Here is a 19,686-nt window from a genome sequence, read left to right as displayed (position 1 = left end):
CCTAGAGCTAAACAATATAGGTTTTTCTATATACTGTACTGTGCAGGTATGAACTTGATCATTTACATGATGCGATTGTTGCCTTTAATTTCAATCGAAACATAGTTGTGGTTCCATGGAAATGTCATCCGCATATTTTTTTTCTGCAGTTGCTATCACTCTCCTGATATATACAAAAGAATCAATTTAAGGTAGTTCGTTGAACAATCAGTTTTGACATAGATTTAAGCCGTTGGATACAACTATCGACAAGAGTGCAGTACATATCTGAAATAACACATTACTTGCTGGGTAAATGAAATCTACCTTTCTTTCATTAGCAATCTTTATCTTCTAATATGCTTCAGGTGCCATTTATCAAATAGTAACTCGTGTACACAATTCAGTTCATTTTTGCTGAACCGGTATGGGAAATTCAATGTGTTTGGTTAACTCTTGTAGATAATAACTCTTCCATTGCAATGGTCTGACCAGAAAAAGAAAAGATATGAGGACTAACGTCATTTGGGTTGTCGAGGGAATCATTTGAGGTACTGTTATGTAAAAAATAGGCAGGTGCTTGAATATTTACTACTAGGCCATTCCTTAGGCTTCACTATGAGGGAAACAATAACATAAAATCTTTACATCTTCCCACAAAATATTATGAGATTTTCTTTCAAAATATATAATATCATGACTACTAGGCCATAATCTTCAGCCTCCATACAAGTGAAACATTCATGGAGAATGAATTCATGCAGGTTAGATTCAGAGAATTTCGATCCTTCGACAAACCAATGAAGGAATAGAGCTTCACGATTAGAGCATTGATGATGGGGCATTGACTACAATACTTATCAAACACGTATAGTAGATATGTGAGTACAAGGCCAACCATCATTTGTACTACTATATTTGAGTAAATGAGGAATAGTTACGAGAGTGGTGTTTTGGAACATGGGAGCATATGCTCCCTCTATTAAATTTGGAACAAAAAAAATCACACGTACATTTTCACGTGTTTCGTGCTCACAAAGTCGTTTCACAAAAAAACGACTTGTCATGTGACGTGTGTAAAAAAAATTTAGTGCTAAATATAATGCTTCGAAATATGACTTTTTTGGTAGAGCATAAGCACCCGAAATCCGAATTGAATTTTCAAATAGTTATTGTCACTTATGTGCTTGTATATGTCACCAAATATAAATTTATATTAGTTAAATGTGCATTGCACGTGCACTTTTACTAGTGTACATAAATGGTCGTGCATGGCGGTTTGAAGATAGCGAAGGACATCTTTTTTTGGACATATAACGGCACTTTATTGATCACATAACATCAATGCAGAGAGTCTCCAGGATGCAATCCGGAGCAAAGTTCGAAATAATACCTAGAGTAGAAACATCACAAGTCTTAGCCAGAATGTGTGCCGCCTTATTCAGAGATCGATAAACATGCTTGAAAATAGCTGAATCGAAACGTACAACAAGCATCTTGATGTCCATCACCACAGAACCAACTGGAGATCGGTCCTGGCCCCATGAATTGACTCGCTAGATTAGTGATAGACAATCTGAAGCGAAGATAACCCTTCCATAGCCTTTGTCGATCGCAATGGACACCGCATGCCGCAGTGCTAGGGCCTCTGCCAACTCCGGCAAAGTGAAGCCTTGCAACGGCTCACTGGCCGCCGTCAGACATGCTCCAGTATGGTCACGGAAAACTGCCCCCATGGCCATACGGCGCCGATCAGAGAACAGCGCTGCATCCACATTAACCAAAATCTCGCCCTGTGGCGGCGGAGTCCATCTTGAGGGTTTAGTAGACTCACGCCTTGAACTGGGTTTGGTTTTGAAGCGGTGTTGCACAATCATATTGACATATGCAGTAATCTTTGCACTTGTTACCTTAGGAGTAGGTTCGGTAAGATTATTCCTTGCATCATTCCTAGCGTCCCATATATGCCAGCATTCTACGGTAAGGATGGTAGCCTCCAGCTCTGTCGCCTTCGACAGACAATGGAACAGCCATAGCTTCGGAGACTCAAACTCATGCCGAGCAAGGTGACAACTGATGTCTACGCCCCCTCCTTTTCCTGTAGACAGTGTTGGGCCTCCAAGAGCAGAGGTTTGTAGAACAGCAGCAAGTTTTCCCTTAAGTGGATCACCCAAGGTTTATCGAACTCAGGGAGGAAGAGGTCAAAGATATCCCTCTCATGCAACCCTGCAACCACAAAGCAAGAAGTCTCTTGTGTCCCCAACACACCTAATAGGTGCACTAGTTCGGCGAAGAGATAGTGAAATACAGGTGGTATGAATATATATGAGCAGTGGCAACGGCACCAGAAAAGTGCTTTGCCCATGACAGTAAACAAGCAGTAGTAACGCAGCAGTAGTAACACAGTAAAACAGTAAACAAGTAGCGATAGCAGTATTTAGGAACAAGGCCTAGGGATCATACTTTCACTAGTGGACACTCTCAACATTGATCACATAACAGAATAGATAAATGCATACTCTACACTCTCTTGTTGGATGATGAACACATTGCGTAGGATTACACGAACCCTCAATGCCGGAGTTAACAAGCTCCACAATTCAATGTTCATATTTAAATAACCTTAGAGTGTAAGATAGATCAACACAACTAAAACAAGTACTAACATAGCATGCACACTGTCACCTTCACACTATGTAGGAGGAATAGATCACATCAATACCATCATAGCAATAGTTAACTTCATAATCTACAAGAGATCATAATCATAGCATAAACCAAGTACTAACACGGATGCACACCATTACACCGTGTAGGAGGAATAGACTACTTTAATAACATCACTAGAGTAGCACATAGATAAATAGTGATACAAAACTCATATGAATCTCAATCATGTAAAGCAGCTCATGAGATTATTGTATTGAGGTACATGGGAGAGAGATGAACCACATAGCTATAGCGGAGCCCTCAGCCTCAGGGGTGGATTACTCCCTCCTCATCATGGAGGCAGCGATGGCGGTGAAGATGGCGGTGGAGACGGCGGTGGAGATGGCTCCGGGGGCAATTCCCCGTCCCGGCGAGTGCCGTAACGTAGACTTCGTCCCCGAATTGGAGTTTCGCGATGTGGCGGCGCCCCTGGAGTCTTTCTGGAGTTTCGTCAATTGGTGTCGAAGTTTTAGGTCACGACGGCTTAAATAGGCAAAGAGTCGGAGTCGGAAGAGTCCCTAGGCGACGACACCATAGGGTGGGGTGACCACCCTCCAGGCCGCGCCGGCCTATGGTGAGGAGGCCCTGGGCCTCCCCCTGGCTTGCCCTTCTGGCTCCGTGAGTCTTCCAGCGAAATAGAATTTCTGTAATTTTTCTGGATTTTTCCAAGCACTTTGGTTTTTGGGCCTTTTCTGCAATAAACAGACATAATAAACAGAAACTGGCACTGTGGCATCTTGTTAATAGGTTAGTCCAATAAATGCCATAATATGATATAAAGTGCAAGCAAAACATGTAGGTATTGTCATAAAACAAGCATGTAACATCAGAAATTATAGATACGTTGGAGACGTATCAGCATCCCCAAGCTTAGTTCCTACTGGTCCTCGAGTAGGTAAACGATAAAAAGATAATTTCTGAAGTGACATGCTACCAACATAATCTTGATCATACTATTGTAAATCATATGAGATGAATGCAGCGATTCGAAGCAATGTTAATGCAATGAGTAAACAATTAATCATATAGCAAAGACTTTTCATGAATAGTACTTTCAAGACAAGCATCAATGAGTCTTGCATAAGAGTTACTCATAAAGCAATAAATTCTTAGTAAAGACATTGAAGCAACACAATGGAAGATTAAGTTTCAGCGGTTGCTTTCAACTTGTAACATGTATATCTTATGGATAGTTGTCAATGCAAAGCGATATAACAAGTGCAATAAGCAAGTATGTAACAATCAATGCACAGTTAATACAAGTGTTTGCTTCTAAGATAGAGAGAAATGGGTAAACTGACTCAACATAAAAGTAGAAGAAAGTCCCTTCGCAGAGGGAAGCATTGATTGCTATATTTGTGCTAGAGCTTTTATTTTGAAAACAAGAAACAATTTTGTCAACGGTAGTAATAAAGCATATGTATCATGTAAATTATATCTTACAAGTTGCAAGCCTCATGCATAGTATACTAATAGTGCTCGCACCTTGTCCTAATTAGCTTGGACTACCGGAATTATCGCAATGCACATGTTTTAACCAAGTGTCACAAAGGGGTACCTCTATGCCGCCTGTACAAAGGTCTAAGGAGAAAGCTCGCATTGGATTTCTCGCTATTGATTATTCTCAACTTAGACATCCATACCGGGACAACATAGACAACAGATAATGGACTCCTCTTTTATGCATAAGCATGTAGCAACAATTAATTTTCTCATATGAGATTGAGTATATATGTCCAAAACTGAAACTTCCACCATGGATCATGGCTTTAGTTAGCGGCCCAATGTTCTTCTCTAACAATATGCACGCTCTAACCATAAGGTGGTAGATCGCCCTTACTTCAGACAAGACGAACATGCATAGCAACTCACATGATATTCAACAAAGAGTAGTTGATGGCGTCCCCAGTGAACATGGTTATCGCACAACAAGCAACTTAATAAGAGATAAAGTGCATAAGTACATATTCAATACCACAATAGTTTTTAAGCTATTTGTCCCATGAGCTATATATTGCAAAGGTAGAGGATAGAAATTTAAAGGTAGCACTTCAAGCAATTTACTTTGGAATGGCGGAGAAATACCATGTAGTAGGTAGGTATGGTGGACACAAATGGCATAGTGGTTGGCTCAAGTATTTTGGATGCATGAGAAGTATTCCCTCTCGATACAAGGCTTAGGCTAGCAAGGTTGTTTGAAGCAAACACAAGCATAAACTAGTACATCAAAACTTACATAAAAGACATATTACAAGCATTATAAGACTATACATCGTCTTCCTTGTTGTTCAAACACCTCACTAGAAAATATCTAGACTCTAGAGAAACCACTCATGCAAACCAAATTTTAACAAGCTCTATGTATTTCTTCACTAATAGGTGCAAAGTATATGATGCAAGAGCTTAAACAAGAGCACAACAATTGCCAAGTATCACATTATCCAAGACATTATAGCAATTACTACATGTATCATTTTCCAATCCCAACCATATAACAATTTAACGAAGAAGAAACTTCGCCAGGAATACTATGAGTAGAAACTAAGGACATACTTGTCCACATGCTACAGCGGAGCGTGTCTCTCTCCCACAAAGTGAATGCTAGGATCCATTTTATTCAAACAAAACAAAAACAAAAGCACACAGACGCTCCAAGTAAAGCACATAAGATGTGACCGAATAAAAATATAGTTTCAAGAGAAGGAACCTGATAATTTGTCGATGAAGAAGGGGATGCCTTGGGCATCCCCAAGCTTAGATGCTTGAGTCTTCTTGAAATATGCAGGGGTGAACCACCGGGGCATCCCCAAGCTTAGAGCTTTCACTCTTCTTGATCATAGTATATCATCCTCCTCTCTTGACCCTTGAAAACTTCCTTCACACCAAACTTCTCATAAACTTCATTAGAGGGGTTAGTACATAATCAAAAACTCACATGTTCAGAGGTGACACAATCATTCTTAACACTTCTGGACATTGCTCAAAGCTACTGGAAGGTAATGGAACAAAGAAATCCACCCAACACAGCGAAAGAAGCAATGCGAAATAAAAGGCAGAATCTGTCAAAACAGAACAGTCCGTAAAGACGAATTTTTAATAAATACTTCCGTTGCTCAGATCAGAAAACTCAAAACTAATGAAAGTTACGTACATATCTGAGGAACACGCACGTAAATTGGCATATTTTTATGAATTTTCTACAGAGAAAACAGCCCAGATTCCTGACAGATAGAAATCTGTTTCTGCGCAGAAATCCAAATCTAGTATCAACCTTCGATTAGAGACTTTACTTGGCACAACAAAACACAAAACTAAGATAAGGAGAGGTTGCTACAGTAGTAAACAACTTTCAAGACACAAATATAAGACAAAGTACTGTAGCAAAATAACACATGGGTTATCTCCCAAGAAGTTCTTTCTTTATAGCCATTAAGATGGGCTCAGCAGTTTTAATGATGCACTCGCAAGAAATAGTATTTGAAGCAAAAGAGAGCATCAAGAGGCAAATTCAAAACACATTTAAGTCTAACATGCTTCCTATGCATAGGAATCTTGTAAATAAACAAGTTCATGAAGAGCAAAGTAACAAGCATAGGAAGATAAAACAAGTGTAGTTTCAAAAATTTCAGCACATATAGAGGTGTTTTAGTAACATGAAAATTTCTACAACCATATTTTCCTCTCTCATAATAACTTTCAGTAGCAACATGAGCAAACTCAACAATATAACTATCACATAAAGCATTCTTATCATGAGTCTCATGCATAAAATTATTACTACTCCCAACATAAGCATAGTCAATTTTATTAGTTGTAGTGGGAGCAAATTCAACAAAGTAGCTATCATTATTATTCTCATCATCAAATATAGGAGGCATATTGTAATCGTAATCAAATTTATCCTCCATAACAGGTGGCAACAAAAGACTACTATCATTATAATCATCATAAATAGGAGGCAAAGTATCATCAAAGAAAATTTTCTCCTCAATGCTTGGGGGACTAAAAAGATCATGAAAACCAGCTTCCCCAAGCTTAGAACTTTCTATATCATTATCAACAATGGTGTTCAAAGCGTTCATACTAATATTACTACCAGCATGCAAATAAGATTCCATAGGTTTTTTAATTTTCGCATCAAACAATCCATGTTTTAAATCAGGAAATAGCATAAGAAGCTCATTCTTGTCCATTATGCCAAACTAGTGTAAACAAGAAACAAAAAGTTGCAATTGCAGGATCTAAAGGAAATAGCTTCGAGTACTTACAACGGTGCCGGAAAATAGCTTAGTAGCCGGGATCCGGAGTGTGAGTACCTTTTACCTTTCCTCCCCGGCAACGGCGCCAGAAAATAGCTTGATGTCTACGCCCCCTCCTTTTCCTGTAGACAGTGTTGGGCCTCCAAGAGCAGAGGTTTGTAGAACAGCAGCAAGTTTTCCCTTAAGTGGATCACCCAAGGTTTATCGAACTCAGGGAGGAAGAGGTCAAAGATATCCCTCTCATGCAACCCTGCAACCACAAAGCAAGAAGTCTCTTGTGTCCCCAACACACCTAATAGGTGCACTAGTTCGGCGAAGAGATAGTGAAATACAGGTGGTATGAATATATATGAGCAGTGGCAACGGCACTTAAAAGTGCTTTGCCCGGGACGATAAACAAGCAGTAGTAACGCAGCAGTAGTAACACAGTAAAACAGTAAACAAGTAGCGATAGCAGTATTTAGGAACAAGGCCTAGGGATCATACTTTCACTAGTGGACACTCTCAACATTGATCACATAACAGAATAGATAAATGCATACTCTACACTCTCTTGTTGGATGATGAACACATTGCGTAGGATTACACGAACCCTCAATGCCGGAGTTAACAAGCTCCACAATTCAATGTTCATATTTAAATAACCTTAGAGTGTAAGATAGATCAACACAACTAAACCAAGTACTAACATAGCATGCACACTGTCACCTTCACACTATGTAGGAGAAATAGATCACATCAATACTATCATAGCAATAGTTAACTTCATAATCTACAAGAGATCATAATCATAGCATAAACCAAGTACTAACACGGATGCACACACCATCACCATTACACCGTGTAGGAGGAATAGACTACTTTAATAACATCACTAGAGTAGCACATAGATAAATAGTGATACAAAACTCATATGAATCTCAATCATGTAAAGCAGCTCATGAGATTATTGTATTGAGGTACATGGGAGAGAGATGAACCACATAGCTATAGCGGAGCCCTCAGCCTCAGGGGTGGATTACTCCCTCCTCATCATGGAGGCAGCGATGGCGGTGAAGATGGCGGTGGAGACGGCGGTGGAGATGGCTCCGGGGGCAATTCCCCGTCCCGGCAGGGTGCCGCAACGAGAGACTTCTGTCCCCCGAATTGGAGTTTCGCGATGTGGCGGCGCCCCTGGAGTCTTTCTGGAGTTTCGTCAATTGGTGTCGAAGTTTTAGGTCACGACGGCTTAAATAGGCAAAGAGTCGGAGTCGGAAGAGTCCCGAGGCGACGACACCATAGGGTGGGGTGACCACCCTCCAGGCCGCGCCGGCCTATGGTGAGGAGGCCCTGGGCCTCCCCCTGGCTTGCCCTTCTGGCTCCGTGAGTCTTCCAGCGAAATAGAATTTCTGTAATTTTTCTGGATTTTTCCGAGCATTTTGGTTTTTGGGCCTTTTCTGCAATAAACAGACATAATAAACAGAAACTGGCACTGTGGCATCTTGTTAATAGGTTAGTCCAATAAATGCCATAATATGATATAAAGTGCAAGCAAAACATGTAGGTATTGTCATAAAACAAGCATGTAACATCTGAAATTATAGATACGTTGGAGACGTATCAACAACTGAAGGATTCCTTGACCAAACGCCAGACCTCCCTTGCAAATTGACACTGGAGGTGAGCATGCTCGACGTCCTCCACCCTGCTGCAGAAAACACAAGTGTCGCTGGCAGGAATTTGGCGTCAACACAACTGAACCCCAGTCGGTAGACAGTCATGAGCTAGTCTCTAGAGGTGGATTTTCATCTTGCGTGGCGCATTGATCTTCCAGATCATATTCCAATGCTTCTCATCAGTGGCAGTAGACGAGGACATACCGCCACCCCGCCGACTCCGCGCGATTTAAAACTTATCAGACCTGACTAAGTTGTAAGCTGACCTGACGGAATAGATACCATTCTTGGTATAGGGCCAGCGAACAAAATCCTCTCCTCCATGCCTACCCACTTGCACTTGCATGATCAGATCAGCAGTTTCTTGATCAAAGAAGGCATACTCTGTCTCCGGGCACCACGTACCCGTCCTCTCATCGATCAAGCAGTGGACAGTAGCGACATTGGGAATAGGCTTGAGGGGTTTTACCAAATACAGCGGCTGTTCTGGGATCCAATTATCAGACATAATCTTCACTGATCGCCCATTTCCAATACCCCACTGTATACCATTGAGTAGGAGATCCCTACCAAATAGGATACTCCTCCATGTGTACGAAGAAGATCGAGGTCTCGGAGCATGCCAGAAGTCCGTGTCCGGGAAATAGCGTCCCTTAAGCACCCTGGCACACAGTGAATGTGTCTCCGTCAGTAGCCTCCAACCCTGGCGGCCAAGCATTGCTTGGTTAAACAGTAGCAGGTCTCGGAACCCCATGTCACCAAGACTTTTAGGGGTAGAGAGCCAGTCCCATGATCTCCAATGTAGTTTCTTCTTTCCATCCTCCACTCCCCACCACACACTGGTTGGCAATAGAAGATTTCATCTTATCACATGTGGAGACTGGAATTTGAAAGCAACTCATGACGTATGTAGGAATAGCCTGAATAACCGCCTTCAAGAACGTTTCCTTCCCAGCTCTTGACATAGGCCGATCAGTCACCCCATTAATACGTTTCCAGATCATATCATAGAGGAACTTGAAGGTTGCAGTGGACGAACGCCCCACTGAAGTGGGCATGCCCAAATAGAAGTCATTCAGGATTCCACTCTGCACTTCCAAACAGTCCTTCACTATATTCTTGATCACACTATTGCAGTGATTACCAAAGAAGATAGAGGATTTGTCGAGGTTGATTTTCTGACCTGAACCATCACAATAAGTCTTCAAGGTATTTTTAAGAGACTCCACACTCCTGTTATCACTCCTCGCAAAGAAGATGCTATCATCTGCAAACAGTAAATGTGAGATAGGGGGCCCGAGTCTACCATTTTTATACCATAGAGGTCACCACGGTCCTCCTTTTGTTGCAGTAAACATGACAATCCTTCAGTGCATAAGAGAAATAGTTATGGGCTAATGGGATCTCCTTGTCGAATGCCCCTAGATGGAACCACAGGATCGGTGAGCTCGCCGTTAACACGGACTGCATAGCGAACACATGTGATGCATCTCATCACCGATTGGATCCAGGAAGGGGCAAAGCCCAGCTTACACATGCAGCCATAGAGATAATTCCACTCAACCCTGTCGTAAGCTTTCATCATATCAATTTTGAACGCGAAGAAGGGTCGCTTATTATCTTGGTGCCAAATGGTATGCAGACATTCAAAGGCGATTAGAGCATTGTGAGTGATAAGCCTCCCAGGCACGAAGGCACTCTGCTGCTCAGATATGATCAAAGGCAGAATCACTTTCAATCTATTCGCCAACACTTTGGAGGCGATCTTGTAAATCACATTACAAAGGCTGATCGGGCGAAATTTCTTCAGGTCCTTTGATTTTGCAACTTTTGGAATAAGAACAATGACTGAATCACAAAAACCCTCCGGCACTTCTCCTCTAGAAATGAAGGCCCTAACAGCATTACAGATCTCCTCCTTAAAGAAATCCCAATGGGTTTGATAAAAGAGCGTCGGGAATCCATTAGGCCCAGGTGCCTTGGTCGGCCCCATTTGGAACAAAGCAGCCCCAATCTCCTCATCAGTATACTGTTTACCAAGATCATCATTCATGTCGGCCGTAACTTTAGTCGGAATGGCATCAAGAACTGCATCAACTGAAGCACAGGGTTCAGACAAAAAAGGTTTTCATAGAATTCTTGAACCATACCCTTTAGTTCGGCCTGCACTTCACACTTGGAGCCATCAGCACGAAAGAGCATATCAATCTTGTTTGTTTTCCGCCTTGTTGTGGCCCTAGCATGGAAGAAGGAGGTGTTCCGGTCGCCCTCCCGCAACCATTCAACACGAGACCGTTGTTTAGCCATTATTTCCTCACGTTCAAACAGCTCACACAACTCGTGTTCCAGCCCCTTTTCTTCCTTCATAGATTCCTCGGTCAACACCTGTTCACGTATATCACGGATCTTACCCTCTAGTTGCCGAATCTTCTTACGAACCAAGCCAAAAGTGGCTCGGCTCCAGTCCTTGAGAGACGCAGCAGTGCGCCCTAAATTTGCCCACGTCGACTGCAAGGACCTCGTGCCATCACTTCCCTCGGTCCAGGCCTTCTCTAGAACCTCACGGTAATCAGGTGCTCGCAGCCACATGGCCTCGAACCTGAACCCCTGTTGAACTGGGATCTGCACAGTATCTCTGGTGCTGCTCAACAAAGAAATGAGGATGGCATAGTGATCCGATGAAGTTGTAATGAGATTTTCCACAGAACAGTCTTCAAACATGTGTGAAAAACGACCATTTGCCACTGCTCGATCGAGACGAACCCTGACGTTACTATTCGCCTCTTGTCGATTGGTCCATGTAAACTTGGGTCCCGTGAAACCCAAATCCATAAGTTCACGGTCCTGCAACACTTGGACTTGTAATTAATAAAATGTTACGTGTTAGAGTCGAACACTTGTAACAAATATACAGGCACCAGGTATCCAAAATAGAGTAGACGCAAACAAGGTTAGATACAAGGTCGAGTTTTCAGGCACGGTCCGACGCCCCTGATAGAGACGTCTTAGCAGCGTGGATTTATAAATCTGATGTATCTATACACCGTGGCGAGTTTATCATCGACGGTAATATGATATTACTAGGGAGGAGCGTTCATCAAACATGGCTCGCAAATGTAGACGCTTGGTAGCCGTACTGAGTTACCGAATCTTTGGCGAATATTTTTTTAAATAATACACTTTTTAATGTTTAATCCAGAAATAATATTAGTTTTAAGGCAATTCCAGAAATAATACACCGTCGGGGCCCTAAGCCCGAATTAGTTAGATCGGGGTCACCGAACCCGAAGAGAAGGGAATCTCCGGCCGGCCGCGCGGAGACGTCTATTTTTGGGGTCTGCACGCCCGACTCGCTTTTGTCGGGCTCAGCGCGCTCGAGACGGCTTTTGTCGGCCACACGCGGGCGATGTCGGGGTGTCTCCTGGCCAGGAGCAGGCCATGTCGGGGAGGGCCATCCCGAAGTGTTGATTCGGGGTCGCCGTGTCCGAAATTGCTGGGCAATAAATGCCGGCCGACGCGCGGTGCTGCTGGCCGACGCCCAGCTCTTCTTCCTCCTGCAGCTCTCTCAGTTCATCTCAGCTCTCTCTCTCATTTGCTCTCAGTCCAGCAGCGTTTTCTCTCATTTCTGAGCGATTTAGCCAGCTATTTGTTGTAGTTTGACCACCAAATGCTGTAGAATTAGCTGATCTATAGATGGGTTAGTTTTTAAGGCGTTTTGGTGGAGGTGGTGTTGGTGGTGGTGGAGGTGGTGGTGGTGGTGGAGCTGGTGGTGGTGGTGCTGCTGTTGCTGCGTGGTGGTGGAGCTGCTGCGGGGTGGAGGAGCTCAGCTGCTGACAGAGGTGTTTGGCACGCTTCAAGGGTAAACCCTAATTCCTGGTATTATATGGTGTAATCATAATGCATGTTGCGTTCGTTAGGTTCGCACATTAGTTAGTGTAATATGTACCGATAGATAGTATTTATTTAGGACTGCAGGTGCTAGATTTGTATTTATTTTAGAGGGTAGGTGCTAGATTTTTTTGACGAGTCTGTAATTTGTATAGGTGAGCAGATATGTCAGATAGAGTAAAATTCGTTGTTTACTTCGGTCATGGCACGGTCCGAACAACTCCGATGGGAGCTGATCTGAGCGAGTTTCAGTATGAGGATTTGCATCTGACAAACCCAAAAACATGGCGAGTTGGTCAGTTGAAGGAGTGGTTGACCGTGAATTTCGGGCTTAATCCCGAAGCATACACTGTTGGTGTGCATGCTTTGTGGAGCAGCTCAAGTACCTAGATTTTCTGGCGGTTGAAGCCGATTGAGCGGACCTCTCAGTGGGTGCACTGGTTGGAAGCATGCGAGCGCAGGGGAACTCACCCCATCGCCTTAATGCTTCCCGATGCGAAGGTGGTGAATTCCCAGGAAGGCGAGGGTGAATTCCATCCAGGCCAGAGCAGTCAAAGTTCTGATGCTGGCGGCAGCAGTTTCCAATCCGGGCAGAGTAGCCATGCAGCAGGTGGTCATGACGGTAGTGTCGAGCTTGAAAGCGAGGATGAAGAAGAAGACCAGATGCAGAACATGATGGATGAGGAAGACGAGGATGGAGTGGACTATGAGCTTGACTCAGATGAATCCGGTGGATCCGATACTTCAGATGATAACGACGAGGAGGATCCGATCCCCTCTTCTTGGAACCTTGATTTGTCGGATGCAATGATAGTCGATGATCGGCACGATTCTGCACGAGTACGGCATGAACACCATCTCAGTTGGTGCTAGATATGCTGACAAGAGACATCTGCAGGAAGCAATCACTCAGTGGGCAATGAACACGCAAAGGGTATTCAGAACCACCGTTTCAAGTCAGAAATTCTTGACAGTGGTCTGCAGCGATGCTAGATGTCCAGCAAGGGTGCATGGGTACTGTCCGAAGTATGACACAACATGGGTGGTGAGCGACTGCGTGGCGCACACCTGTGTCCTTACGAGTATGCTGAAGGATCACCGAAACCTTACATCCACTCTGCTTGCTCGCCTGTTCTACAAGGAGATTGTAGAGAATACAGCGATGGGGGTTAAAGCCATCCAGAGAAGAGTTCACCTTCAATATAAGTATGAAATTGAATATGGCAAGGCATGGAGGGCTAAACAGATGGCACTGGAGAACAGATTCGGAACCTTCTATGATGCTTATGACGGTGTCGTCCGTCTCCTGCAGACATTGAAGGACCGAAATCCGGGCACCCATGTGGACATACAAGACTTTGTGATACCTGAGTTCCCTAATGTCAGGGTTCTGCACAGGGTGTTTTTCGCATTCAGCATATGCATAGAGGCTTTCATGCACTGTCGTCCGGTGATGTGTGTAGATGGAACTTTTCTGACTGGGAGGTACAAGGGATAGATTCTGACAGCAATTGGAGTGGATGGCAACAATCGAATTGTGCCTCTCGCATTTGCATTTGTTGAGAGCGAGAACACTGCTAGCTGGTTATGGTTCTTCAGGCAGTTAAAAAAATCGATAGTTAAAGATCGCCCAAATGTGTGCGTGCTCCATGACAGGCATGCAGGTATACTTGCGGCTATCAAGACGTTGAAAGAAGCCGGACCTGATGAAGAGACGCCATGGCAGGATATGCAGAGTAGGTGGTGCATGCGGCACCTGGGGGCCAATTTCTTCTCGCAGTTTAGGAACAAGGGTCTTATGAATTTGTTCAAGAAGTTGTGCAAGCAGAATCAAGAATGCAAGTACACTTTTCTCCGCGACAAGCTGGATGAGTTCACTAAGGACCATGTGCGGCACAGGTTAGCCGCCCGAGCTGCATTAGCAGCAGCTCATGCAGCAGCTGTGGCACAGGGTACACAGGTTCCAGTAGCCCCCGAGCCAGATCCTATTGGGCTATGTGACCTGCTTGGATTTGACCCACCCAATACTAGAAGGAGGCCTGGACGACGGATTAAAAATTTTGCAGAGTGGATAGAGCACGAGCCATTAGAAATGTGGTCTTTGCTGCATGACACACATGGAGCTAGGTATGGTGTGATGACTACGAACCTAGCTGAATCATACAACTTCGTGCTTAGGGGAAATAGGGCATTGCCTTTCACAGCCCTTGTGGAGGGTATTTTATATGGCACTATGAATTATTTCAAAGAGAGGCGCCAGTTGGCTGTGAGTCATATGCTGGAAAATCCAAACACTCCGTACTGTCAGGCCATTATGGAATATATGGATGTGAAGATGAAGAAGGGTATGTCACACACTGTTCTGGCCATCGGTAATCAGGAAAGGAGGTTTGAGGTGCGCTTACCAACCGACAAGTTTGGTTGTGTGAATGCGGTGAGAACACATGAGGTGAGAATTGGAAATGAAGAATGGCCATCGTGTGAGTGCACATGCAACAAACCGAAGTTGCTTCACCTTCCATGCTCCCATGTGCTGGCAGCTACCACACAACTAGGGATGGACTCAATTTCTTTCGTCTCTCCGTATTACATGAAAGAGGCTGTGATGAACACCTGGACCGGTGAGATGTTAGGATATAGAGTTGTGGGAAATTTTACTACGGTGGTACCAAATTAAAGGCGGTACATCCCTGACCCAAGGTTATTGCGTACAAACAGAGGTCGACGGGAGACAAGGCGCATTAGAAATGATATGGATGAAGTAGAAGCGGGTGGTCCAACTAGGCAATGTTTTCTCTGCAACCAATTTGGACACAGGGACCCCCTATGTCCCACTTTCTACCCAGCGGCTGCAGCGGCGGCGGCTAACCGAGGAAGGCGAGGCAACCGAGGAAGGCGTGGGAGGGGAAGAACTAGAGGGAGACAGTAGAAAATTTGTAATATTTATAAACTATGCTTAAGTTGTAGTACGTGTGAACCATATTAGTCTGAACAATGGTACAATTTGTAATATTTCTGAACTATGTTTTAATTTGTATTTTTTATGAACTATGCTTTAATTTGTAAACTTTGTGATCACTATCCATATTAATTGTGCACCATTTGTGAATTTCCTCATGACTAACGTTTTTTTTATCCAATCAAAGGTGATGCACATATGTCGTCTATGTCTGGATCACGATCCTTCTGGTCCAGTGCTCAGGATCAGGAAGAAACACAGCAGATGTACCAAGACTGGATGTCTAGTCAACATCACACTCCACCTCCAGATCCCACACAGCACACGCAGTACAGTCAGCACGAGCAGGGGTACATGCTTCCTCCACGACAGCGGCAGCCACCTATCAGAGGGTACTCGCCCTCACCTTTTCAGGCTGGACCACCACAGAGGCGTCGAGGAAGGGGGCGTGGTCAGTGAGATGACACTCACTGAGTCATCTGTACGTCATGAGACTTATTACTACTACTATTTCCTTCATCTAGTGTATGAGTACTATTTGTATGCACCATGTATGACTACTATTTGTATGGACCATGTATGAGTACTATTTGTGTTCAACAAACATTTCAAATTCAACAAAAATTTCAAATTCAACATGAACTGATAATTAAGATACAACTTACCACTACAACATACCTCTCTTCTAACAAATTAAACGGTACAACAACGCTACAACATACTGCAAGATCCATGAGACTACTGATAACTAGAACACTAAGAACGCAACACACCCTTTCCCTTGCCCTTCGATGATGCAGCTTTCATGGCCTTCATGCTAGGCTCGAAGTCATCGTCCGAGTCGACGACCGGCGGTGCAGCACTCTTGCCCTTCGAGGACTTGGCACTCTTGCCCTTCGACGATGCAGCATTCTTCGCCTTCGTGCTAGGCTCGAAGTCGTCGTCCGAGTCGACGACCGGTGGTGCAGCACTCTTCCCCTTCGAGGACTTGGCACTTTTGCCCTTCGACGATGCAGCTTTCTTCGCCTTGCTGCTAGGCTCAAAGATATCATCGTCGTCCTCACTCTCAACCGTCCACAGCCATGGAAAGTTGAAATCTCTTTCCATATCTCGTTCATTCTTCCAAGTTAGTGACTTCCACTTCTCATTCAACCCGATAAGCTCACACCTTATCTCCCGTGGGCTGCGAGCAGGCATCTTCTTCAATGGCCACCCATAAGAATATTTCTCAAACTCCCTACCCACCTTACGGAGCAAGGCGTCGCTACTGATGAACTCCTCAAATGTGTCTACCTTACTCTCCCTCATCACTTTGCGGGCCTCGTCTAGAAGAGGTTTGGCCATGGATTCGGTGAAAAGATGGGGGGGATTCTTATATGGGGGATCCATCTTGCTGAGATAATACACTGAAACAGAAGGAAACACTGGGGGGTTTTTATAGGCTAGAAGGGATGACTTTCGGCGGGAAAAGGTGAGCGGGAAAAATTGGCGGGAGATTAGGGCGGGAGTAAAAGGCGGGAAAAAATGGGCGGGAAAAATTGGCGGGAGATTACGGCGGGGGTAAAAGGCGGGAAAAACTGAGCGGGAAAAATTAGGCGGGAAAAAATAATACTAAAACTGAAACGAAGATACATTGCATCTGAAATAAAAATAGGATTTATCACTACAACGGAATTTAAGATACAACGACACTACAACAAAATTTAAGATACAACTGAAATTAAGATACATAGCCAATACGACACATCACACTACTTTCCCTGCGTCCACCGTGGCCATTTTCCAGACTTGTCGCCGCGTTCTTCCGCCGCTTGCGCTTCAGCAGCTCTTTCCCTTAGTCTCTTCCTCTCCGCTTCACGAGCCTCCCTGCGCACCTCTTCCTCTGCAAACCTACGTGCAGCATCATCATCCATCCTCTTCTGATTCACCTCGCGATTACGAGCTTGTTCTGCCCTTAGCTTCTGGATCTGTCTCTCTCGCTCTGCTTTAGCATTAGCACGAGCCTTTTCCTGACGCTCCTCCTCAAAGAATGTTGCCCACGCACGCCGGTGTTTCTCCTCAACCTCCTGCCGCGCCCAGTCCGGCTGCTCCGTGTCTATCCAGTGATACCATTTGCATAGGGGCGGGGGAGACTGCAACACAAACACTAACATTAAATCACATTCACAAAAAAATTTAAGCCAACATAAAATTAAGTACAAACATACCGGCGGCCTCGTGGACGACGAAGCTGAACTACGGGGTGGATCATGCTCATAGCTCGCACACATGAAAAATTTCATGCCGAACTGGTCGGAGAAATCCTCCACCTGCTTAACCTTAGCAAGACGGCCGCACCAATAACGCTCCGCAGTCACACCCGGGGTTAAACTTGCAGCCTTCGCCTTCACCGGCCTAAACTCCTGGTCAGAGCACGGCACACTCATGATGGCTAAGAGTGAGCAAACAGAACAAAGATAGAGATACAAGAACTTGTGCAATCCAGAGTAGCGCTGCCTGCTTTTATAGGCTAAAATTCGACACCGGGGCGGGAAAATATAGCGGGAAATGGTGGCGAGAACGATTGGCGGGAAGGAGTGGCGGGAAGGGTGGCGGGAAGGAGTGGCGGCAAGGGCGGGCGGGAAACTGTGTGAACGCAAAAAGGCGGGAAAATTGATGCTCGGGTTCAACAATCCCGATTTATTGGAATCGGGTTCACCTGGCCCGATTAGCCAAAATCGGGTTGACCTACCCCGATTAATTGAAATCGGGTTCTTACACCCCGAATTATATTTTATTTTTCCGACGCAGCAGAGCTATTCTAGAAATCGGGGTTGTCAGACCCGACTCCGGTAATTCGGGTTCGCCGAACCCGATTTTGTAAATTCGGGTTCCACTACCCCGACGGTGTATTATTTCTGAAATTTCCTAAAAACGAATATTATTTCTGGATTAAACATTAAAAAGTGTATTATTTAAAAAAAAATCGCGAATCTTTGGTACATTGATCGTCCTCCTATGATCTGCTTTAGCGCCTCCAACACATTGCATTTTCAAGGGCGGAGTCCGGTTTCTTCAAATTCTGAACCTGGGATCGATCACATTGCTACTAGGATTACATATCCGCGAAGATTAGTTGTACTAAGTTTCTGAAGATGACTACACATTCAGAACGGCAGAAGAGAGGATGCCGGTGGGTTAGATGTACACAGGCGCACGGGGTGTTCACCGTAGTAAAAAAATGTCAGGTGAGCGGCCAACGAGTGCGGTGCGGCCGTGCGGGCGTTGGTTTCACAGGTCCGAAGCTGCCGGTCGAGGCGAGGTCGGATCTACCACTACCAGCACTGGTCGGTCTCCCAGGTGTGGCGCGGCCGGCCCCAGAAGCTGTGCGGCGACGGCCTGGCCGCGGGCGGCTGCGCGTAGGCCTGGGCGACGACGCCGCGGTCGTAGCGCGCGCGGGCGTCCGGGTCGGAGAGCGTGGCGTACGCGTCGTGGAGCCGGATGAAGCCGTCGCCGGGCGAGCCGGCGACGTCAGGGTGCAGCTCCCGCGCCAGGCGCCGGTACGCGGCCTTTATCTCGCCGCCCGTCGCGCCAGCGCGCAGCCCCAGCACCTCGTAGAGCGTGCACCTGCCGGCGGGCGCCGCGGACGCGACGGCCACCGCGCACCGCACCGTCCGGCGGGAGGCGGGCCGACGGTTCCCGGCTGCCGCTGCAGCCGACGCCGGGGTTTGCATGAGCGGAGGCGCGGAGATCATCGCGGAAGAAGGGAAGGGCGGCAAGGCAACGATGGGGGAACCAGGAGGCCGCGGCTATGAGAAGAGGAACGGCGTCGGCGAGACGGAACGGAGGATTTGGTGGTGGGGGAGGAAGAGCAGGCGGGCGGGCGGGTGAGGTGGGTATGTCGTCGCTGGCTTCCGGCAGGTTCGACTTTATAATAACGCGGCGGATTGCTTCGAGGTGGCACCGTTTGTTTGTGGCGAGAGGTCGGGACGTCGTGTGAGTCAGCGGCGGCATCATCATGATCTGGCTCGGCGGTTTGGAAGTCGGCTTTCCTTTGAATACGGGAGCGAGGTGGACGTCGGTGTGATGTGACCGTGTTCTGTACCGGGTCCGGGTGGGTGCCTGATCCGCCCCGGCCATGGTCATGGCCCATGGGCTCCACTCCTCGTCGGTTCAGAATCATCCTGCCTGCTTTCCCCCCGGCGGTGCCTGCTGATTCGCTACGGGCGGGTGGGCTGATATAGACACGCGCCCGCGG

At 45.6% G+C, this 19,686-nt stretch overlaps 2 protein-coding genes across 2 annotated transcripts; both read right to left on the bottom strand.

Moving 5' to 3' along the window:
• Positions 1–17,100: 17,100 nt before the first annotated feature.
• Positions 17,101–18,281, bottom strand: LOC139833372 (uncharacterized). The gene is made up of 2 exons (XM_071823643.1): positions 17,657–18,281; positions 17,101–17,581 (listed from the first exon to the last, which is right to left on the bottom strand). The coding sequence occupies exons 1-2, from the start codon at positions 17,873–17,875 to the stop codon at positions 17,201–17,203; spliced, it is 600 nt and encodes a 199-aa protein (XP_071679744.1). The 5' UTR covers positions 17,876–18,281; the 3' UTR covers positions 17,101–17,200.
• A 99-nt stretch (positions 18,282–18,380) lies between these two features.
• On the bottom strand, positions 18,381–19,482 carry LOC139833373 (chaperone protein dnaJ 11, chloroplastic-like). The gene has a single exon (XM_071823644.1). The coding sequence runs from the start codon at positions 19,181–19,183 to the stop codon at positions 18,764–18,766; it is 420 nt and encodes a 139-aa protein (XP_071679745.1). The 5' UTR covers positions 19,184–19,482; the 3' UTR covers positions 18,381–18,763.
• Positions 19,483–19,686: the final 204 nt, after the last annotated feature.

The sequence above is a fragment of the Lolium perenne genome, chromosome 7, assembly GCF_019359855.2.
Source record: "Lolium perenne isolate Kyuss_39 chromosome 7, Kyuss_2.0, whole genome shotgun sequence".
NCBI classification, from domain to species: Eukaryota; Viridiplantae; Streptophyta; class Magnoliopsida; order Poales; family Poaceae; genus Lolium; species Lolium perenne.
Note: the sequence above shows the minus strand (reverse complement) of the source record. Positions and strands in the feature narration are given on the sequence as shown.

What these genes read in the sequence shown, in the direction of transcription:
- LOC139833372 (XM_071823643.1), bottom strand. Translation starts at nt 17,875, where the DNA reads ATGAGTGTGCCGTGCTCTGACCAGGAGTTTAGGCCGGTGAAGGCGAAG. An exon ending in CGTCGTCCACGAGGCCGCCG is followed by an intron (nt 17,582 to 17,656) that starts GTATGTTTGTAC and finishes TTTGTGTTGCAG; the next exon opens with TCTCCCCCGCCCCTATGCAA.
- LOC139833373 (XM_071823644.1), bottom strand. Translation starts at nt 19,183, where the DNA reads ATGATCTCCGCGCCTCCGCTCATGCAAACCCCGGCGTCGGCTGCAGCG.